We start from the raw sequence: 23,887 nt of genomic DNA on the forward strand, positions 1-23,887 counted from the left end.
GGATAGCAAATGTGGTACCATTATTCAAGAAGGGTAGCAGGGATAAACCAGATAATTACAGGCCGGTGAGTCTAACATCAGTGGTAGGGAAATTATTGGAAAAGATTCTGGGGGACAGGATTAATCTTCACTTGGAGAGGCAGGGATTAATCAGGGATAGTCAGCATGGATTTGTCAGGGGGAGATCATGTCTAACAAATTTGATTGCATTTTTCGAGGCGGTGACTAGAGGTGTAGATGAGGGTAAAGCAGTTGATGTAGTCTATATGGACTTCAGTAAGGCTTTTGATAAGGTCCCGCATGGGAGATTGGTTAAGAAAGTAAAAGCCCATGGGATCCAGGGTAATTTGGCAAATTGGATTCAAAATTGGCTTCGTGGAAGGAGCCAGAGGGTGATGGTAGAGGGTTGTTTCTGCTAGTGGAAGCCTGTGACCAGTGGTGTACCGCAGGGATCGGTGCTGGGACCCTTACTGTTTGCAGTGTACATTAATGATTTAGACGTGAATATAGGAGGTATGATCAGTAAGTTCGCAGACAACATGAAAATTGGTGGCGTCATAAATAGTGAGGAGGAAAGCCTTAGACTACAGGACGATATAGATGGGGTGGTAAGATGAGCAGAGCAGTGGCAAATGGAATTTAATCCTGAGAAGTGTGAGGTGATGCATTTTGGGAGGTCTAACAAGGCAATGGAATATACAATGGATGGTCGGACCCTAGGAAGTACAGAGGGTCAGAGGGACCTTGGTGTACTTGTCCATAGATCACTGAAGGCAGCAGCACAGGTAGATAAGGTGGTTAGGAAGGCATACGGGATACTTGCCTTTATTGGCCGAGGCATAGAGTATAAGAGCCGGGAGGTTATGATGGAGCTGTATAAAACGCTAGTTGACCACAGCTGGAGTACTGTGTACAGTTCTGGTCGCCACGCTATAGGAAGGATGTGATTGCAGTGGAGAGGGTGCAGAGGAGATTCACCAGGATGTTGCCTGGGCTGGAGCATTTCAGTTATGAAGACAGACTGGATAGGCTAGGGTTGTTTTCCTTGGAGCGGAGAATGCTGAGGGGGGGACCTACTTGAGGTATACAAAATTATGAGGGGCATCGATAGAATACATAGGAAGAAATTTTTTCCCTTAGTGGGAGGGGTCAATAACCAGGGGGCATAGGTAATGGGCAGGAGGTTTATAGGGGAGTTGAGGAATTTTTTCACCCGGAGGGTGGTTGGAATCTGGAACACACTGCCTGAAGGGGTGGTAGAGGCAGGAGCACTCACAATAATTCAAGAAGTATTTAGATGAGCACTTGAAACGCCATAACAAACAAGGCTACGGGCCAAGTGCAGGGAAATGGAATTAGATAGGATGGGTGCTTGATGGTCGCAGGTGCGTTGGGCCAAAGGGCCTGTTTCTGTGCTGTAAAACTCTATGGCTCTAAGATTCTTGTTTGTGATTGGAGCATGTCACTTTCAAACTTAACATGGAATTCTATGGTATTATGCTCACTGTTTCCTAGTGGATCTTTTCCTCTGACATTGCTTATTAACCCTGCTTCAATACACAATACTAGTTCAAAGATAGCTTTATCCCTAAAATAAAAGCAAAATACTGTAGGTGCTGGAAATCTGAAATAAAAATTTATTCTAGCTATATCCCTAGTTGGCTCCACAACATATCGCTCCAAGAAACTGTCCCGAAAACATTCTACAAATCGTCATCTAGACTACTCTTGCCAATTTCATTGTCCCAGTCTATATGAAGATTAAATTCCCCCACAATTATTTACATTGCCTTTGTTAAAAGTTCCAATTATTTCTTATTTAATGCTCTGTCCAATGGTATAACTACTGTTAGGGGGCCTATAAACTACTCCCACCAGTGTTTTTGGATTCTTGCTATTCCTTATTTCCACCCGTGCTGATTCTACTTCATGATCTTCTGAGGCCAAATCCTTCCTCACTAATGTCTTTATGTCATCCTTTACCATTAGTGCTTCCCTCCTCCTTTACCATTAGTGCTTCCCTCCTCCTTTGCTATTCTGTCTGTCTTCCGAAATATCATGTACCTTGGAGTATTTATCTCCCAACCTTGATCACCATGTAACCATTGTCTCTGATGGCGATTAGATCTAAGTCATTTACTTCTAATTGTGCCACTAGTTCATCTATCTTATTGCAGATGCTTTGCGCATTCAGATATAGAACCTTTAATTTCATTTTTTTGCTTCTATTCCCTTCAGTGACCTTCTTTGCTGATGTACAATTTCTGTTAAACTCTCTCTGTCCCTTCCTGTCCCATTCTGCTTGTCTTTACCCACAACGCTATACTGTTCTGATGCTTCGACCTTTCACTTTGGATTTCTAAATCTCCCCTCTCCCGAACCCTCCCCCCACTCTGTTCACAACCTTTAGTCATATCTGTTGACTCGCTCTTGAATTTGTTTGCACTGTCTCTTCCTGTCGCACCCTGATTATCTTTATCCTTATTGCTATCTTACTCTCTTGTCTTCTCTTTAAACTATCACATCTTCCCTCACTTGATCCCATGCCCCCACTATTTAGTTTAAAGTCCTTGACAACTTTATTTCCATTCTTCCATAAAATATATGGACTGGAAGGTTGATGGACTCTGAGGCACCCAGTAATAGTCTAGGTTTCATTTGAGTCAACTTCTGATGAGCTGCAAAAGCTTCTCCTGCCCCCTACCTCTTGACAAAACAGTTGACAGGAGGCTTAAATATTGAACAGTGAAGTACCAAAGGATCAAATTACATTTATTATGCTGGCTTTGAGTTCAACTAATAGATTAAAACAATTTTTCTCTTTTAAGATGACATGAACTGGAATGCATTGGAATGGGACAGAGCTGCAGAAGAACTTACATGGGAGCGGGTATGTTGCCTCGCAGTCTACTTTGAAAGTTTTTTTTTTGTGAAAATTTATTTTGTTGAAGTTAAAACTGACTTTCAGTACATGCTTTTTAAAACAAAACAAACAAGTTCATTGCAATAAAATTAACTGTAAGCAGTTGCCTCAGCAGTAAGGGTGGGTGGCAAGAATATATTTTCATTTAAAAATGCATCTTTCACTTGAACACACCACCTAATAAAGACAACCCAATCGTTCCTGAATCATGAATTGCATTGAAGCACCTGGGTTGTTTTTCAGGCCTGGGAAGGTTGCCAGTCCCTACTGATAGTGATGGGCATCTGAAGGTGGACCTGTAGTATACATTTGCCAGATCTGCAGAAGTGTAGTCACTCTTTATGAACAATTGGAATTTCTCCTCCAAGGTAGAGAATTTTATTTGAAAAACTAGTTGTGAGTATTGATTCAAACAGGCCAATTCTTATCAGTTCGTCTTTGTTTACATCCACGTGCGCAGGGTCATACTTGCAGTGTCAATTTTGTTAGAGGTGATTCATGCATCTCTCTCTCAAGTATGTTTTAGGTTGCATGCCATGTAAATTTGTGTGCCCGATTATATGACTGTACCCTTTTTGTATTTGGAATAGCCCATACTGCTGTATTGCACTTTTTTTCATTTGTTAGCAAACCAAGTCTTGGTGATAAAATATGCTCAAGGCTTGAAGATGGTTCCTAGCCTAAATTTTCAGCTAGAGTTCACAGTTGTTGTTCAAGATTAATGGATAGATGTACTTGTTTGTTATCAATACTGTGGTGAGGGCAGTCTAGATTGATCTCAAAATGGATACTTATTCCAGGAAGTCTAGTGCCCATAGTGAGGCTCTTTGAAGGGGGGGGCAGTGGCGAAAGATGTTTTCCTGCTCCGTAGAGTGGATTGGCCTGGTTTACAGTCTAACTGGGGGTAAAGTAAAACTAGCTTGGAGTGCAGCATGAACAACATCTAAGCCGATGTGTGTGTGTATGTGTGGGGCCAAGTTAGCGAGAATGCAAGTAAGTTGCTGTGAGGTGCAGTGTATTTTTAGATAAGTAGGGAAGAAAATAGTAAGCATGTTGTGGTGAGAGGAAGTCTGGGAGAGCTGTAAATTGTTTAGAATAATTTTAATTTCTCACTATATCTAATGACTACTGTTACTTGCCTGTAGTTTGATAATTGCTGGCCGACACAATGGTGGCTGAGAGTTGAGTAGCTCCATGGTGGCATTTGATCAAGAGCCTGCAATTGTAGGCAAACTTTTTTTTAAAGTGTTAACTACTTAATCACTATTTTAAGTAGCTAACATTACAAAGTTTATCATTGTCAACAGTGCCACCTATAGCCATAACTGGTATGCAGGTAAATGGCAACACTTTTATAATACATTTTTCCTTTCTGATACTATGACATGAGATTTCTCAATGCATTTTAAAATGGAATATTGCAACCCACTCAGCATTTTGAATAATGTTTTATGTACTATCTACTGCTAATTCAAAGTTAAATACAAATTAATGATTAACTCAAATTGCCCTTTTATGCCACTTTAAGGCAATTGCTTAATTTTAATTACTGGATAATTCAAAAAGAAATTGGGAGGGACAGGGGCATAAAAACGACTTCCAATAATCAAGAGTAATCTTGTTTAAAATGTGTGTTGTTTAAGCTCATTCCTTTTTGTTTCACAGATGCTTGGATTGGATGGTTCACTTGTATTCCTGGTAAGTTTAAGAAGGTTGGTCCAGTATTTCTAGTAAAATAATTATCTGTGCACGTCCAAGGCTGGGGGAGCAGATTGAATTTGAAGTATTTGTTGCCATTCTCAACCTGTTTTAAATCAAGCAGTAATGCCTAAAAGTAATTGCATCACTTCTTTGCTTAAAGGAATTTATTGGCCTCTGATTTAAAATATACAATTTTTCCACTAATATGGTTCGCTGATGTAAAGCAGGATATTTTCATACTTCTATGGTGTTAAATTTATGTGGAGGTGGCCTGGTCAGGCTAAATCAATATATAACACTGCCCACTTTGCCAAAAAAAAGCAAAATTTATATGCTTTAGAAGCCTTTAAATATTAAGTTAGTAACACACCTTGTTCTTTAAATGTGTTAAAGATAAATATGATGTAAAATAGTACTTCTAAAGCTCTATTGTAAGTAAAATTGTGATAATTTTAATGCTAACTTATGACTTTGCATTTTTCTGGCAGGAGCATGTCTTCTGGGTGGTTTCATTAAATACACTATTTATTCTTGTGTTCGGTAAGTACCTCTTGATCTAGCATTCTTACATCAAATTATGAAGTCTTGAAACTAGAGTTGTGTTTCCTCTTGCACATTATCCACCCACAGCATTTAATGTTGGGGCTTGTAACATCCCAGAGCATAGCCCCGAATCAGTAGTTGAGGCAAAAAGTATAGATGCATTGAAGTCATTTTATGTACTTTCTATTGCCATCTCAGAAACCGAATCATTGATTTTTGAAGTACAAATATGCAGTTCTGGGAGGGATGTCATCTGTTTTCCTTCATATATTTTTTTAAAAAAAACTAATTTGGTACACTGAAGACCACCCCAGCTCTACAAGATCATGACTAGTTGTGCCACAGGAGTTTCCAGTGCCTGATTTATGTTTTAAGCTGAAGAAATTCTTGTGATATGTAACCATAATCCTGGACTTCGGGCACTGGGTACGTTCAAAGGACGCACTTACCCTGGGTGATGTTGATAGTGATGTTTTAGTAGGTGTTTGTAAACAGCAATGATCAGCAACACTGACATCACGCCACAGATATTGAGAAAATATTTTAATTCTAATCACATTTAGTGAACAAAGCACAAAAAGTCCACATTGCAAAGGGTAATGGTATAGCAAATGCTGTGTCTACTCTTGTGTGCCCCTTTGTGAAAGCTGACATGACAGCAGTAAAATTGAATAGGCTGTTTGACAAACTTGCCCAAGAGTCCCCAAAAAACAGATGATGGCTCATTTTAACCTAACTTCCTGATTTCGAAAGTTTGCAGAATAAAAGTCCTGGGAGATGAAGTGCAGTTATTAAGTTAATTACCATGAACACATAGTGGGTGGGCGGCACAGTGGCGCAGTGGTTAGCACTGCAGCCTCACAGCTCCAGCGACCCAGGTTCAGTTCTGGGTACTGCCTGTGCGGAGTTTGCAAGTTCTCCCTGTGACCGCATGGGTTTCCGCCGAGTGCTCCAGTTTCCTCCCACAGCCAAAGACTTGCAGGTGGATAGGTAAATAGGCCTTGTAAATTGCCCCTAGTGTAGGTAGGTGGTAGGAGAATGGTGGGGATGTGGTAGGGAATATGGGATTAATGTAGGATTAGTATGAATGGGTGGTTGTTGGTCGGCACAGACTCGGTGGGCCTATTTCAGTGCTGTATATCTAAAATTTAAAAAAACATACTTTGCACGTTTTTTGGCTTAAAGCCTGTCAAAAGTTTTAAGAGATCTTGGGTCGGATTTTCAAAGTGGGATCGGGGATCTGACACTATGATAAATTCCGGGACCTGACCCCGCGCTTCAGCTATGTTGCTCACACGACATGATCTTTGAATTCTTACGCCTTAATTGGACAGGAGGTGAGGTCGGCGCCCAATTAGAGACGGCAAGTGCCTTCAGGAGGCGGGAGCTGCCTGCCTGGTGCCAGCCTCAAAGACAGGCAGCAGCCATGTTAGGGGCTGCCGCTGCCTTCTCAAGGAGAGCAGGCAACTCATGAAAGGACCACGTTGTCAACCACGGCTGAAAGTGGTCATGGACCCCAAGTGAAGGAACAGCACTAGTTGGTTCCTCAAATTTAATCTCACCACACACGGAAACAAACTTGCTTTTTCCCACTATGACCCCTACTGACCTGCACCAGACTGGTCGGAATCACCAAAATCTCACTTAAAAGTTGCCTTCCCGAGCACCCTGGCTTCTTAAGCTCCTAAAGGAGCTTAATGGGCCGTTGGTTGGTGTCACGCTTGGTCGTCGTTCCCTCCCCCACCAGCACATTGAAAATTCGAAACCGCCCCAGAGGCGTTGGGATCCTGAAATGACCTGACCCCGCAACCCTTTGAAAATCTGGCACCTTATAGGTTGTAAACACTAAAGTAACATCATTACTTTCTTGCTGAATTTTTGACCCTCACTGTCTCTCCAGAGGGAATTGTCTCTGTTGCTGGAGTACAGTTCTACAGGCACCAAACATGCTTTTACCTAGGGATTCATGTGCAAGTCTTTTGGCTGACTAACTGCAGGGGCATTGCATCTAGATCTGATTCCATCCTCTTTCAAATTCATTTCCATTACTGCATGGCAATTGGGAGTAAGAATCCTGGCTGATGTTTTCCTCTCCTTTATAGAGAGGGTGCGGAGGACAATTATCCCACTACTGATACTTTGATTTGAAATCAGCTAACTCGCAACAGGTTGAGAATAGAGCACTAAGCCTTTCCTGTCCATGTTCCCCAGCTAAATGCTGGATAAACTTGCTTCATTGGAGAAGCCTATTTTGTGTATTTTTAAATGTTCTTAAGTTGAGCACTTCTGGATGATTTCCACAGTCTCCTAGGAATGGCATTTTATACACTTTGCCCATGTTTGTTGTTTGCTGTTCTGCCTTTCATTGTTACAGATCTAACTGCAGCTGCTTTTTAAAAAAAAACTAAAGTGAGCACAAGAATGTGAAACGAGGCAGCCAGAGAAAATCAATTTGTTTAGAATTTCCAATTATTTGACACAGCTTTTGAATACTTTTAATTTTAAAGGATGCATCAACCCAGTATTTTTTGAAAATGTACAGTTTTAATAATCCTGACACTAATGGAGTCTCTTAAATTTTCTGAACTAATGGCACTTTCTTGGGGAGAAAGTCAGCTTTTAAAATTGAAGTTTTTTTTTAAAGTTCGACTTTGCCTTTTGTAATTATTATTCAAGGTTAAGGAGCAAGCCACTTTTTGCTACTTGGTATCCTTATCCAAGTCTCTAGGTCAGACATGGCATTGTTTAGTGCAGAGTAAAGTGCCCTTTGCTTTCTCCCAACAATATACCTGTGCCTCCTGCAGTTTCCCACACTATCATTCTTGTGTAAGATTGCCAACTTGTTGCTAAATTGAGCTCAATTATGGCCAATGTGCTGTGGGCCTGCACCCACAAAAAACTGGTCAAACGCATTTCACCAAACCAGCAACGAGGAGAGACTTTTAATCCTTTTCAATCTGGGTTGGATTTGTACTCGTCTCAAAAGGTGAAAGATTGCTAACCCACTGTGCTATTCCTTTTTGTTTGCTCCATTTTATTTTTCTGATTGACTTATTACAAGCTGAATTTCTGAAACTATATTGTGTAATAGTTTAAAGTTACAACTTAGATGGAACAAGAATGAATAAAATATGGGAGTACCAGTGCACTCTTCTATAACATTGCTGTTGTACATTTCAGCATTCTGTCCTTACCATATTGGACACTTCTCAGTTGTTGGTTTGGGTTTTGAGGAGTATGTAAGTACCAATGATACGGTGCGTGCCCTTTGAGAAGACTTTATATGAAATTAGTCTGATTAGCTTGTAGTAATGTCTCAGTATTGTGTGTTAATATTTTCATATTTGTACTGAGTAAACTTGTTCATATGCTTGTTTTATTATATTGTATCCCATAGTAATCTAGGACACCGCTGTGAATGGCCTTTCCCATTTAAAAGAAAATGTTGTAGATTTGGGACTTTTCTTTGTCCAAGAAGCCAAAATACTTTGAAAAGTTTGGTAGCACATTAGAGTACAGTGATGTATTTTCCATAATGCACTTCCTATTTTGTGGAGCTTAATTTAAAGGTAAAAAGCACCTGAAAGAAATATGTTTTTTTAAAAAGTGCACTTTAAGTTAGTTTTCTTTTAGACCTTTTGCCCTCTAGGACATTGTCCAAGTTGCTATTTGTCATGAGTCTGAACTGTTGTTTTCGCCTTTCAACCATTGGGGTGTCACAAGTAATGCTGCCAATAGATATGAACATCTAGCAGGAGCATTGGATCGCAATCAGAGTGGCACCTCTTGCCTTCACCCATCCCCCCACTCCGGTCAGAGCCCCCCAGCCTCTCCCTCACCTGCTCATTTCTCACTTTCCTCTCTAACCCAGATACATTACCTGCTGCTGCCCCCAGTTTAAATCAACTAACTGAGCACAAACCAGGGATTAAGCCTGGACTGACTTCCCCTTGAAAGCTTAGTTCCTTTTGTCGTCATTAGCACTGTACCTCAGTAGTTTCTGGTACTTCTGAAGACAATGTATACAAACTAGTGAAAAGAGTTTAACCTTTTATAATCTGCTTTATAACTGGTTGTGTTTATCTCATTCTGATATATTTTGAATTTCTACTTAATTGCATATTTCTAAGCTTTGTCTTTAGGTTTATACAAGTATTTGCAGTATAATTTAAAATATGAATATTAATGTGATAATACAATAAGTTACAAATGATCAAAGCAAGTTGATATTCTGATGCTGAAAGGTAATGTTCACCATTGCAGAAACCAATGACTGCCTTAATCTCAGTTCTTGGAAAGACTTAAAATTAAAGGAAAAAAGTGTTCTGTATACAAAGATGATTAGTGTGTCGAACAACAGAGCCTATAATTTTTAATGTTTAAACAGCTTTGTTTTTTTGTTATTATATTGCACATGGTACCAATTGATATTGTTTTTTCAGGTTCAAGCCTCACACTTTGAAGGCCTGATAACAACTATAGTGGGCTATGTACTACTGGCTATGACTCTAATAATCTGTCACGTATCCTTTTTTATCTAGTATTAAAAGGAATTTGTTATAAGAGCTCCAAGTAACCATGCAGTCTTCACAACCAAATGATTTCAAGAGTTACCTAATGTTATAACATGTCAACCAATGGTGCAGTGAATTGTCAGCTGTACTGGGCTAACAGATTGAACCCCACATAAAAGCAGGTTGATGGTCTCAGGGTTTACAAATGTAGTAGAATTATTGGGTTAAAACTGGTCCTCATTTACATGTTTTCAGAGAGTAAAACAGAGTTTAAAAGGACTAATTTCAGGGTGCAGTGTCCTGTGTCCAATCTGCACTAGGTTACAGCCAGCACCATATCAGTAAAGCTGGCTTTGCTGGCATTCCAGATGCATGTCTAAAACTGGTTAGGTCCCTCATTTAAATATGTAGGGATCTGAAGCCTGATTAAGGACCCTCTTGCCAAAATTGGTTGGTGACTCGCAGAGCAGGTGCCTGACCTGTGCTTCATGGTCCCTGGAGCTGCCAAGAAAATGCAAGTACATTTTTGTAATCAGTAATTCATAAAATTATAGAATGGTCTCCTTCTGTGCTATAACCATTCAGCCAGTCGTGTCTGTGCCGGCTCTCTGCAAGACCACTTATGCTAGTTCCACTCCTCTGTCTTTTCCTCAACCCTGCAAATTTTTTCCTTTAGGTAATTATCCAATACCCTTTTGAAAGCCATGACTGAATCTACCTCCACCACACTGTCAGGAAGTGCAATCCAGATCCTAACCACTCATTGAGTAAAAGAGCTTTTTCCTCATGTCACCTTTGGTACTTTTGTCATTCTCCTTAAATCGATATTTTGGTTCTCAATCCTTCCGCCGATGGGAACAGTTTCTCCCTATCTACTCTGTCTACTTCCCTCATGATTTGGAACACCTCTATCAAATCTCTCCTTTTCTAAGGAGGAGGGCCCCAACTTCTCCAATCTATCCTCAAAACTGAAGTCCCTCATCCCTGGAAATATTCTTGCAAATCTTTTCTTCATTCTCTCTAATGCTGTCACATTCTTCCTAAAGTGCTGTGCCCAGAAATAGTCGCAATCCTTCAGTTGAGGCTAAACCAGGGTTTTATGAAGGTTCACCGTAACCTCCTTGCTTTTTCATTCTAGGCCTCCATTTATGGAGCCCAGGATCCCGTATGCATTATTTCTCAACCTGCTTTGCCACCTTCAGTGATTTGTGCACATATCTCCCCAAGGTCCCTCATGTGCCCTGCACACCAAAGTATAGGCCATTAACATGGATTAAGAAAAGCAGCAGTCCTCCTACTGACCTATGGGGAACCCCACTATATACCTTCCATCAGTCCGAAAAACAGCTGTTCACTCCTGTTTTCTGTCACTCAACCAACTTCGTATCCAGGCTGCTACTGTCCCTTTTTATTCCGTGGGCTTTAACTTTGCTGACAAACTTCTTATTTATTTATTTTATTTAGAGATACAGCATTGAAACAGGCCCTTCGGCCCACCGAGTCTGTGCCGACCAACAACCACCCATTTTATACTAACCCTACAGTAATCCCATATTCCCTACCACCTACCTACACTAGGGGCAATTTCATAATGGCCAATTTACCTATCAACCTGCAAGTCTTTGGCTGTGGGAGGAAACCGGAGCACCCGGCGAAAACCCACGCGGTCACAGGGAGAACTTGCAAACTCCGCACAGGCAGTACCCAGAATCGAACCCGGGTCCCTGGAGCTGTGAGGCTGCGGTGCTAACCACTGTGCCGCCTATTTGTATGCCATTTTATCAAACGCCTTTTCAAACTCCATGTATACCACATCAACTGCATTGACCTCTGCAAAGCTCCCTGTTAACGCATCAAAAAACTCAATCAAGTTAGTTGAACACAATTGCCCTGATAAAATCTGTGTTGATTTTATTTTAATTAATTCTCATTTATCCAAGTGACAGATAATTTTGTCCCAGATTATCGTTTTTAAGAACTTTCCCGCCACCAAAATTAAACATACTGGCCTGTAGTTGTTGGGCTTATCCTTACACTTTTTTAAAAACAAATGTGTAACATTTGCAATTCTCCAGTCCTCTGGCACCACCCCTGTATCTAAGGAGGATAAGAATATGGCTAGTGTCGCTACAATTTCCATCCTTACCATTAGCTTTAAGTACAGTGTTTTATCAATTTTTAGCCCATCCAGTGTCCCAACTACCTTCTTTGACTTGGCAGCATCTTCTTCCTTGGTAGATTGTTGCTGTGGAACCAGGAAGAACAAGAATACTTCCCTGATTCAATAGCATCCACAGTTGCCATTCACAGATATGCATTACACCAGTTACATAATGGAGTGTTTGGTTGCTTTTGTTTAACTTAACTTTACACAGGGCTTGGCTGCACTGGTGAAGTTCCAACGATCTCGTCGTTTATTGGGCGTTTGTTATATTGTTGTTAAGGTATTGTTGCATTGTCCTAAAGGTTACAACTATAATTGTATTTTGTATATGCAAATAAAATTAGACGTTTTATTTATGTATCCTGATAAACAGATCACAGCCATAAATTTTTGCCTTAAAATCCTAGAATCATAGAAAGCTTATGGCACAGAAAGAGGCCACTTGGCCCATGGTGTCTGTGCCAGCCGAAAAATGTTCCACCCATTCTGATCCCACCTTCCAGCATTTGGTCCGTAGCCCTGCAGGTTATGGCATTTGAGGTGCATATCCAGACTTCTTTTGAATGAGTTGAGGGTTTCTGCCTCAACTACCCTTTCAGGCAATGAGTTCCAGACCCCCATCACCCTCTGGGTGAAAAAACTTTTCCTCATTTCCCCCCCCCCCAATCTTTCTACCAATCACTTTAAATCTATGCCCCCTCGTCACTGACCTCTGTGCTAAGGTAAATAGGGCCTTCACCTCCACTTTATCCAGGCCCCTCAAAATTTTGTACATTTCAATCAGATCTTCCCTCAGCATTCTTTGTTCCAAGGAGAACAACCGCAGCCTATCCAATCTTTCCTCATAGCTGCATTTTTCCAGTCTCGTAAATCTCCTCTGTACCCTCTCTAGTGCAGTTGCATCCTTTCTGTAATGAGGTGACCAGAACTGCACGCAGTACTCAAGTTGTGGCCTAACCAATTAATTATACAGTTTCAGCATAACCTCCATGCTCTTATATTCTATACCTCGGCTAATAAAGGAAAGGATTCCATATGCCTTTTTAACCACCTTATCGACCTGTCATGCTACCTTCAGGGATCTGTGGACGTTTACTCCAAGGTCCTTCACTTCCTCTACTCAGTACTTTCCCATTAATCGTGTATTCCTTTGCCTTTGTTTGACCTCCCCAAATGCATCTCCTCACACTTCTCCATGTTGAATTTCACTTGCCACTTTTCTGCCCATCTGACCAGACCATCAATGTTTTCCTGCAGCCTACAGCTATCTTCTTCGCTATCTACGACATGGTCAATCTTTGTGTTGTCTGCAAACTTCTTGATCATGCCCCCCACATTTATGTTCAAATCGTTAATATATACCACAAAAAGCAGGGCACCCAGTACTGAGCCCTGTGGAACGCCACTGTAAACAGCCCTACAGTCGCAAAAACACCCGTCAACAATTACCCTTTGTTTCCTGCCACTGAGCCAATTTTGTATCCACCTTGCTGCATTTCTCTGGATCCCATGGGGTTTTATTTTTTTTAACCAGTCAGCCATGTGGAACCTTGTAAAAAAAATCCTTGCTAAAATCCATGTCGACCACATCAACTGCACTACCTTCCTTGTTACTTCAAAAAACTCGATCAAGTTGGTCAGACAAGATCTTCCCTTAACAAATCCACGCTGACTATCCTTGATTAATCTGTGCCTTTCTAAGTGACAGTTTATCCTGTCTCTCAGAATAGATTCCAATAATTTGCCCACTAAGGTTAAACTGTAATTATTCGGTCTATCCCTCGTTCCCTTTTTAAACAGAGGTACAACGTTAGTAGTTCTCCAATCCTCCGACACCACACCTGTATCCTGTGAGGACTGGAAAATGATGGTCAGACCTTCCGCTGTTTCCTCTTTGGCTTCTTTTGACAGCCTAAGGTACATTTCATCCGGCCCTGGTGATTTATTAACAGTGCTAATCCCATTAATGCATCCTTTCTCCCTATGTTGATCACATCTAATACTTCATACCCCTCTTCCTTAACTACAGTATCTGCATCGTCCCCCTCTTTTGTGAAGACAGACGTGAAGGATTCATTAAGAAAAATACCAAAATCTTCTGCCCCTACACATAGGTTACCTTTTTGGTCTTTTATGGGCCCTACTTTTTCCTTAGTTATCCTCTTGCTCTTGATGTATTGATAAAACAACTTTGGGTTCACCTTGATATTGCTTGCCAATATTCTTTCATACCCTCTCTTTTTGCTTTCCTAATTTCCTTTTTGATTTCACCCCTCCACTTTCTATACACCTCTCGGCTTTCTGTAGTATTGAGTACTCTGTGTCTAGCATAAGCATTCTTTTTCTGCCTTATCTTACCCTGTAAGCTTCTTGACATCCATTGGGCTCTAGATTTGGCCATTCCACCCTTTTTCGTTGTGGGAACATGTTTACTCTGAGCCCCCTGAATCTCCCCTTTGAATGCCTTCCATTGCGCTGACTGATTTTACCTTCAAGTAGCTGTTTCTAGTCCACTTTCGCTAAATCACTCCTGAGCTTAGTAAAATTGGGCTTGCCCCAATTGAGAGTTCTAACTCCTGTTCTATCCTTGGCCTTTTCCATAATTATGTTAAAACTGACTGAATTACGTTCACTACCACCAAAATGCTGTCCCACTGACACTCCTTCCATCTTCATTTCCTAAAACTAAGTCTAAAACTGCGCCCTCTCTTGTTGAACTTGCTACATACTGGCCAAAAAAGTTCTCCTGAATGCATCTCAAGAATTCTGCTCCCTCGATTCCTTTCACACTAAAACTATCCCAGTTAATTTTGGTGTAGTTAAAATCCCCTACTATTACTGACCTATTCTTGCACTTCTCAGAGATTTACCTACATATCTGCTCTTCTATCTCCCTCTGACTGGGGGTTTACAGTACACTCCCAGCAGTGTGATTGTCCCTTTTTTTGTTCCTTAGCTCAATCATATGTCTTCATTTGATGAACCTTCCAATATATCATCCCTTCTCACGGCTGTAATGGTTTCTTTGACCAGAATGGCCACTCCACTTCCTTTCTTATTCCCTCCCTATCGTGTCTATCTGTGTCCTCAGCTCATCTGTTTTATTTGCTATACTCCTTGCATTGAAATAGATACCCTTGAGCACTGCCAGACTCTCTCTTTTCTAATCTTTGTTTCCTCTGTCTTCCAGACTCATCCATTAATTTTCTGCCTTCCATTTTAATATCTGATTTTGTCCCAACTGAGTCTACCCTCAGGTCCCCATCCCCCTGCCAAACTAGTTTAAATCCTCCCCAACAGCACTAGCAAAACGTCCCGCAAAAAACTCAGTCCCGGCTCTGTTCAGGTGCAGCCGGTCCCAATGTCCCAAGAATCTAAAGCCCTCCCTCCTGCACCATCTTTCCAGCCACGCATTCATTTGTTATATCCTTCTATTCCTGTACTCACTTGCATGTGGCACTGGGAGTAATTCGGAGATTACTGCTTTTGAAGTCCTGCTTGCTAATTTCTTGCCTAGCTCCCTAAATTTTGACTGCAGGACCACATCCCTCTTTCTACCTGTGTCGTTGGTTCCGATGTGGACCACAACTACTGGCTGTTGACCCTCCCTCTTCAGGATGTTCTGCAGCTGCTTGATGACATCCTTGACCCTGGCACCAGGGAGGCAACACATCATCCTGGATTCACTTATGCGGCCTCAGGAATGCCTGTCTGTTCCCCTGACTATTGAAGCACCTATCAGTCTTCCCTGTACCTGCCGTGCAGCTGAGCCACCCGTTGTGCCATGGACTTGGCTCTGGCTGCACTTCCCAGATGAACCATCATTCTCGTCAGTATTCAGAACTGAATACTTGTTGGAGAGTGCGATGCAATCAAGGGACTCCTCTACTACTTGCATGTTTCTTATTGACTGCCTGGTGGTGACCCATTCACGTGCGCTCCCTGCATAATCTTAAACTGTGGGGTGACCACATCTATAAACGTGCTATCCACTTAGCTCTCACCCTCGTGAATGCACCGCAGTGTTACCAGCTGCCGCTCAATTCCAAACCCGGAGCTCAAGCTGCTTCAATTGATGACATTTCCTGCACAAATGGTTCTGCAGGGTACGGGAAGCATCCTGGCGCGCTCACATAGCACAGGAGGTGCACTCTCGAGATTGAAGCAACCCTGTCATACCTTTATTTATTAATTGACCCTTTGCTACCACTAATAAAAGAAATGTACCCAATACTAAAACATCTTAGAACTATTAATAAAATCTTATTACTGATCAATACAGTTCATTAGTTTAAAATAAATCTTACTCAAAAAAGATAATACTCACCAGCTACCCACTTATTCCTTATTATAAATACTTAATTTTTTTCTCTCAGTTGTTGAGATGCAGTCCCTAAGCTGCAATACTCACCAACCAATCACCTACCAGGTTCCCTGTGATGTCGCACCTCTTTTTTTTTCCCTCTTTCCAAATGCGGGCTCCAACTGGTTACAGGCAACAGCGAGCCCTGCTGATTCGCACTGTTTATAGCCCTGCTAGTAACGCTGATTCGCGCTGCTCCAACTGAGTGCAGTCAAATTTACTTTTTCTTAATTTATAGTTCCTCTCCTTACCAAACTCCCCTCACACTCTGCCCTCCAACAGCACTCTGCTCAATGCTCCATCTACTGTTGTAATTCCAGTGCATATGTAATTTTTTGAAGATTACACATTGAAAGCATTTGGTATAAAATATAAATCTAAAAAATGCTGGAAATACTCAGATCGGCAGCATCAGTGGAGAGAGCAACAGAGTTGACCTTTCAGATTGATGACGTTTCATCAGAACTGCTAAAAGTTAGAGGTGTAAAAGGCAAGTGAAGGGGGGAGGGGGGAAAAATAACAAAAAGAAAGCTCTGATAGGGTAAGAGAAATTGATGAAACCTGCATTTTAGAACTGTCTAATGGAATTTCTTGGAGATTGTGTCTAGCCAATAATCTCCAATACATTGTTATGTACATTTCACACAACTTCAAGGTTTGCTTTTTTTTTATTTAGGTGTCCTTGCTGGTAGTTGTGGAAATTGGTGTATTCCCTCTTATATGTGGCTGGTGGCTTGACATTTGTTCACTGGTAAGTTATTTCTCTCAAGGAATTGATCAGAACTGTGGTTCTCAACCTTTTTGCTTCTGAGGTTCCCCCTTCTGTTACTAAAATTCCATGAACGCCCTGTAATACTATATATGTATATTTCCTGTACAAAAATTAGTTATCCAATTAAACAAATGTTATTTTTGCTTTATTTAATGTGAAACTTGTTACTGGTGCCCATTTTCTAATCTCCTTACATGACTGGGTGCCAGATTTTGTTTTATAGCATACATGTGAAGCGCCTTTGGATGTTTTACTCTGTTAGTGGCCCCATGTAAATGCAAGTTATTGAGGCTGGGGGTGTTCCAGGATTCTGCAGACAGTGTGGGAGAAAGTCAGTTCGGTGACAATAAGACAGCCCCAGAATAGAAACCATCTGTAATAATACTCAGTTTTTTGCCTGTTTGTACTGTTTTGATAGTTCAGTGTAAGGGGCACGTCAGTTGGTGGGTTTATTTGGTGCACATGGGGTGCATGCAGGATTGGAGAGCATAACGCACATGCTGCTGCCAGTGGTGGGGTAGTGGGGTGGTGGTGGATTGGTGGAGCACAAAAACAGCAGAAAGTAAGGGGAGCCCAACATGTTACCCTGACTGGAGATATGTTTCCATGAGGGATGGAATGGAATTGACAGGGGTGGCAAAGCGGGATTAAAGGAATGAATCGCAGAATTGTTACAGTGCAGAAGGCCCATCGTGTCCGCACCGGCTCGCCGAAAGAACAATTCACTCAGTTCCATTCCCCCGCCTTCTCCCCGTAACTTTGCACATTTTTCCTTTTCATATAACTGTTTAATTCCCTTTTGAATGTTTCAGTTGAACCTGCCTCCAGCACGTTCTGAGGCAGTGCATTCCAGACCTGATCCACTCACTGCGTGAAAAAGTTTTTCCTCGTGTCGCTTTTGCTTCTCTAACCAAATACTTTAAGTCTGTGCCCTCTCATTCTCCATCTTTTCACAAGTGGGAACAGTTTTTCTCTATCTACTTTGTCCAGACCCCTCATGATTTTGAATACCTCTATCAAATCACCTCTCTGCCTTCTCCTCCAAGGAAAACAGTCCTAACTTCTCCAATCTATCTTCATAACCGAAGTTCCTCCTCCCTGGAGTGATTCTCATGAATCTTTCCTGTACTCTCTCCAATGCCCTCGTGTCTTTATGAAGCATGGTGCCCAGAACGAGGGACAATGCTCCAGCTGATGCCAAACTAGTGAATGGGATGGGGATTGCACAGGAGGAGTGGCAGAGCTGATGGAATTGGTTAAGTGTGGCAAAATGGTTGAGACAATATGACTTATTATTCAAAAGCTATTCTTAGTGCTAAGAATGAAGATTCACTAGGTTTGAATGAAAAAAGTTTTAGAAAAACTGTCAGGTAAATTAAAAGAATACATGTGTTGATTCTATAGATGAGGATAACAGTCTATACCCTCCAGAGTTTCTGCGCAGTCTACCTCTGATGGGGATGCCGCTGCATAAACGTAGACTCCAGGAAGGAGCAATTATAATGTTACTAGGAAACTTGAATGCTAAACAAGGACTTTGTCATGGAACAACTTGATAGTTACGCTGTTTTCTTCGATGATGGATGCTGAAATTATAACAGACAGATTTCAAGGAAATAGTGTGTTTATTCCTCAAGTAATATCGAGCCATTCGGATGTAAACCTGTATTTCTAACTCGGGAGAAAACAGTTTGCAATTAGACTTTAATATTCTATGACCATCAACAAGACACAAGGCCAGACTCTTGACAAAATTTGTATTATTTGGCTTTATGTAGCTTTTTCCAGAGAGAAGTTTTGATTCAGTTAAACTCTGGTGAAAGAATAACTAGATTTCCTGTAATTAAGGAAGTACTGTTGCAACAAAGATACTAATTTGACCAGAAATACTTTGTGGGTCTCTGCTAGTATAAAATAGTTGGTTTAAATCAGTTGCAAGTTATTCAGTAAATGCTGCATTCATTTCAAAAGCATCATCGATTATTTTGGGACTGTATGTAGTTTCAGTGAACTGACCCACAATATAATCCCTCACGTTCAGAAATGTCAGCCAACTGTTTCTGCGGGCTGGAATTTTACATTGGGCGGTCAGGGGCTGGCCACTGACGTATAAGTCGGTAGCGAACCCGCTTCCGCTTAGCCTGGGGATCCGGCTAGCGTTTTACAGGTCCCCGGGCTTTAATTGTTCCGAGGTGGGACTTCCACCTGCTTGTGGAAGTCTCGCCTCATTGAACTGCCGGCCAATCATTGGGCTGGCAGCTGTTAGTCTCAGCAGCGCCATCGGGAGCGGTGGCCACTGCTGGAACTGCAGGCCAGCCGAGGACATGGAGCCAGGTAAATTTGGGTTGCCTCGCCAGAGGATAATTGGTCGTACCCCGGCGAGGCAAGGGTGGTTATTTGGGGGGAAGGTGGGTCCTGTGCCCGATCGTCAGGCCCCCCCCCCTCCCCCCAGTGCGCTGAGAAGCCGCCATGTTTCACTGGGTGGCCTTTCATGTCTTACGGACGCCCTCCTGCCATTGGTAAAATCTGCGTGGAAGTGGGCGAAGGCCCTTATGTGGTCTGGGACGGGTGGCCCGTTTTTTGCCCGCCCTATGTAAAGTTGGGCGGAGGCGGGTGCGTTTCGGGAAGGCCTCCCGGAGCCTCCTGCTAAATTTTACGCCACCCTCCCACTACCATCCGGCTCTCTGGGGTGGCGTAAAATTCTGGCCTACAATAGAGTTTAAATTCTCTTGAATTTCTTGAAGAGTTTTTCTTCATTGTTTTTAAAATCTTCCCCTTGTGCCCAGAAACACTGCTGTTTCTCAGTGAGAATCTGATGACTCTGGGGTGACGCGCAATCCCACCAATCTGATTACTCAGGAGTACCTTAATGGAAACCCACTTCTGCCACTCTGAGCAACAGCTGCTCTGGCCAATCTGCTTTCCCAAGTGCTTCTCAGTGAAAACCCGCCTCAGACCCTCTAACTGACAGGGACTCCAGCCAATCCGCCTCCCCAGCAGCTCTTCAATGGAAACCTACCTCCATCACTCTGAATGACAGGCATTTAAGCCAACTGACTTCCCCAGGAGCTCCTCAACAGGCCCAACCAGCCAATCAATGCTGCTGGGAGGCGTAATTTAGAGAGATTAGTTCAGTTGAAAGAGGCTCGTGCTCGGAACTTGCTCACTCAGTTTAATTTTTCTTAAATTAGAGGTAATCCGTTTTTCCTTTTGACAAGGTGTTGTGTTTTGACGAACCTCTTAAAACCCTCTCGCGGACTCTTGTTGAGAATCCCTGCTTTAAAAGATAATGTGGGCTTGTTGAGAGCTAGTGAAAGCTTTTAGCGGTTGTTTATATTGTCAAGACACTTCACAAAAGTGTTCTGGAGGGAATTAATGCATGATCTACATTAATCAATTTCAGTATATCTTTTTGAGAAGGTTAGCAAAGTACTTTCTACATTCTTCGAGACTATTCTGGCCTCTGAGCAAACTCTTTTGTTGAAATGTGTCCTTCTGCCATAGTGCTAGTGTAACTGGATTCTACTCTCGTCACACTGTTCCAAAGCTCATCTCGTTGAGAGTCTAATACTAATGCAAAAATGTATAACTTAACCTTGAGCCTGCTACACTTGCATGGAGTGTATATTGTTAATCTAAGAATCAAATTGTCCTTTCTGCCTATAGCAAACAGGTAGGTCTTCACAGACAAAAGAGACTCAAAAATAAGATTTCATCAATGCCTTTCAGATTTGCTCAGCTAAAAGAAAGCTAGCATCTGTAAGTGGAGAGAGAGCGCATAGAAATGCACTGGAACTGACCTTATAATGTTCTGTTGATAAAATGTGGGATCCTATTTGTATCTTTTTAAAATAGTTTTTGAATAGCAAGATGAGCATTGGCCCTTAATTTTTTGCTTGGATTAATAAAATGTATTTTTTAAAACAATCGGGAACAGTGTTGAAATGCAGGTTAGTTGCACTGATGGATATGGCATCACCCTGGTTTTAATCTGGTCTGTAGGAAATGTTTGATGCTACATTGAAAGACCGAGAGCTGAGTTTTCAGTCTGCACCTGGAACCACAATGTTCTTACACTGGCTGGTGGGGATGGTCTATGTGTTCTACTTCGCATCTTTCATTCTTCTACTCAGAGAGGTAAGTTGATCTAAATTCAGCTATTGGTACACTTGAGGTTTGCTGGGATTTCTGAAAGTTGAACATACGAATTAGGAGCAGGAGTAGGCCACTCGGCCCTTCGAGCCTGCTCTGCCGTTCAGTAAGTTCATGGCTGAACTGAATACTCCACATTTCCACCTACCCCCGATAACCTTCCACCTCCTTGCTTATCAAGAATCTGTCTACCTCTACCTTAAAAATATTCAAAGACTCTGCTTCCACCACTTTTTGAGGAAGAGAATTCCAAAAATTTACGACCCCCAAAGAAAAAATTTCTTCTCATCTCTGTCTTAAATGGACGACCCCTTATTTTTAAACAGTGAATCCTAGTTCTTGATTCTCCCACAAGGGGAAACATCCTTTCCACATACACCCTGTCAGGACCCCTCAGGATCTTCTATGTTTCAATCAAGTCACCTCTTACTCTTCTAAATTCCAGCGGATACAAGCCTAGCCTGTCCAGTCTTTCCTCATAAGACGGCTCACCCATTCCAAGTATTAGTCTAGTTACTGAGCCCCCATTTAGGAGTGTATTGAAATCTAATGGCCATGCACAGTCCTGTGAGGGCCAGCCTCACAATCCATCTCAGTTCTGTTTCAGAGTTTGATTGTCTCCCTTGTGTCTTATTCCACTGTGTTACCCTTGCCCTGGATGAGCAGAACTGGATGCTGCAATTCCTATATGATCTCACCAAAGTTGTTTTCTGTCAAACTTTGTTCTTTGGTTTTGTGCTGTTTACATCAATGGCTGTATCCCAACATCATTATTATCATAATACTTCCACTACCATGCACTGAGATTTTCAGTGCTAGGTCAATAAATATATTCTGATCTTTTTCCTGATTTATGTGGTTGAAGTAGTTGTTCAGCTACAGGTTCACTAGTGCTATTAGGGAGGGTTTAAACTAATTTGGCAAGAGAATGGGCACCAGGATGTAAGATTAGAAAGGAAAAACAAGGAACACAAAGGAATTGTACAGTGTTGGGTGGAATCAAACAGAGAATGCAAGAAGGTCTGAGATTTTCAATGCAGGTGTATAAATGCACAGAAGGTGGTAAATAAGGTTGGTGAGCTATAGCCACATGGAAATATAATGTTGTGGTGATAATGGAGGCCTGGCTCCAAAAAGGGCAGGATTAGATTCTTAACATTCCTAATGCAAGATGGTTAGGAAAGATGGGCAAGGAAAGAAAGGGGTAGGGGTGGGTGACAATATTAGGGAGAATGTTACAGTGCTGGAAAGATGTCCTGGAGTGGTTAATGACGAAATTTACTCGGTTTGAGTTCAACAATAGAGGTTCCGTTGCACTACTGGGTGTATTCTATTGGCCACTGACTAGTTGGAATGATATAAGGAACAAACTTGCAGGGAAATTACACAGGTGCAAGTGGTATAGAGTAGTGATAATGGAGGAATTCAATTATCTTAGTTTTGACTAGGAGCTAGAGTTTCTGAGGCGTGTCCAGCACAACCACCTTGATCAGTCCATTTCCGGCCCAATGAGAAATGAGGCATTGCTGAATCTGGTTCTGGGCAATGAGGTTGGTCAGGTGGATCAAGTATAAGGGCTACATTTAGTGAACCGTGATTATAGTATCATGAGGTTTAGATTAGCCATGCAAGAGGACAAGGAGTAATCTAGAGTAAAGAAATAATAGTTGATTGGCGAAGGGCCAACTTCAGCAGGCTGAGAACAGATCTGGCCGTAGTCAATTTGAATTAAAGATTGGCAGGCAAAGTAGTCTTTTAAAGAGGAGCTGGCTCAGATATAATCTCAGTACCTTCCCACAACCAGAGCTCCATGGATGATGGAGAGTAAGATGAAGCAGAAAAAGGAAGCGTATGACAGATGTTAAACTGATAATTAAGTGAGAACTAGGCTGAATATAGAGAATTCTGGATCTGCCTACTCTGCATACCTCTGGAGAACGCTCCCAGCACCTGCACTAACGACCTCGCCAAAATGGCATCCAGTACGGCCCACACTAGAATGGTTCCAGGGATGAGGGACTTCAGTTACATGGATAGATTGGAGAAGCTGAAGTTGTTCTCCCTCGAGCAGAGAAGGTTAATAGGAGATTTGGTGGAGGTGTTTAAAATCATGGACTGGACAGAGTAGATAGGGAGAAACTGTTCCCGTTGGCAGGAGGGTCCAGAACCATACGACAAAGATTTAAGGTGATGTCCTCATTTGCCAATGTGGGGCAAAACTGTTTTATGCAGCATGTAGTTATGATCTGGTTATGAGGATGGTGGAGCCAGATTCAATTTTAGCTTTCAAAAGGAAATAGGTAAGTACTTGAAGAGGAAAACATTTACAAGGAAATGGGGAAAGGGCAGGGGAGTAGGTCTAGCTAGGTTCCTCTTGCAGAGAGCCATCACCGACTTGATGGGAATGGCCATTCTATGATTCTATGAATAACATAACCCTCATATTTTAACATTTAAGGATGCATTCACACTTCAACTGTAGCATTGGTGCAAAGCAGTTTGCTTCGATGCTGCATTGAGTGTAAACATAGTCCAAATCCAGAATCCAAAGTGAAGCAATGGTGTGATCTGATGCTAATATGTAGTGTGGATGTAGCCTTAATTCCTATTTAAGCTAAATTCCAGTAGAGTCCTTAATGTCTCGCCAACTTTAAGGGCATTTAAGTGGTCATTGGATAGACATATGGATGTAAATGGAATAGTGTAGGTCAGATGATCGGCGCAACATCGAGGGCCGAAGGGCCTGTACTGCGCT

The 23,887-nt window shown here is 41.8% G+C and overlaps 1 protein-coding gene across 2 annotated transcripts in view; it reads left to right on the forward strand.

The window, feature by feature from the left end:
* Nucleotides 1–23,887, forward strand: part of marchf6 (membrane-associated ring finger (C3HC4) 6) — a 97,968-nt gene that overhangs the window by 49,157 nt on the left and 24,924 nt on the right. Inside the window, exons 8-15 of one of the 2 annotated variants that reach the window (XM_068056208.1) lie at nucleotides 2,829–2,890; nucleotides 4,589–4,621; nucleotides 5,113–5,164; nucleotides 8,348–8,424; nucleotides 9,610–9,690; nucleotides 12,057–12,125; nucleotides 16,885–16,959; nucleotides 20,983–21,117. In XM_068056208.1, coding sequence (XP_067912309.1) covers nucleotides 2,829–2,890; nucleotides 4,589–4,621; nucleotides 5,113–5,164; nucleotides 8,348–8,424; nucleotides 9,610–9,690; nucleotides 12,057–12,125; nucleotides 16,885–16,959; nucleotides 20,983–21,117 — 584 coding nt within the window. The remainder of the gene's footprint in view (nucleotides 1–2,828; nucleotides 2,891–4,588; nucleotides 4,622–5,112; nucleotides 5,165–8,347; nucleotides 8,425–9,609; nucleotides 9,691–12,056; nucleotides 12,126–16,884; nucleotides 16,960–20,982; nucleotides 21,118–23,887) is intronic. The other variant, XM_068056217.1, reaches the window with a different exon arrangement.

This window comes from Heterodontus francisci, chromosome 2 (genome assembly GCF_036365525.1).
Source record: "Heterodontus francisci isolate sHetFra1 chromosome 2, sHetFra1.hap1, whole genome shotgun sequence".
Classification (NCBI taxonomy): Eukaryota; Metazoa; Chordata; class Chondrichthyes; order Heterodontiformes; family Heterodontidae; genus Heterodontus; species Heterodontus francisci.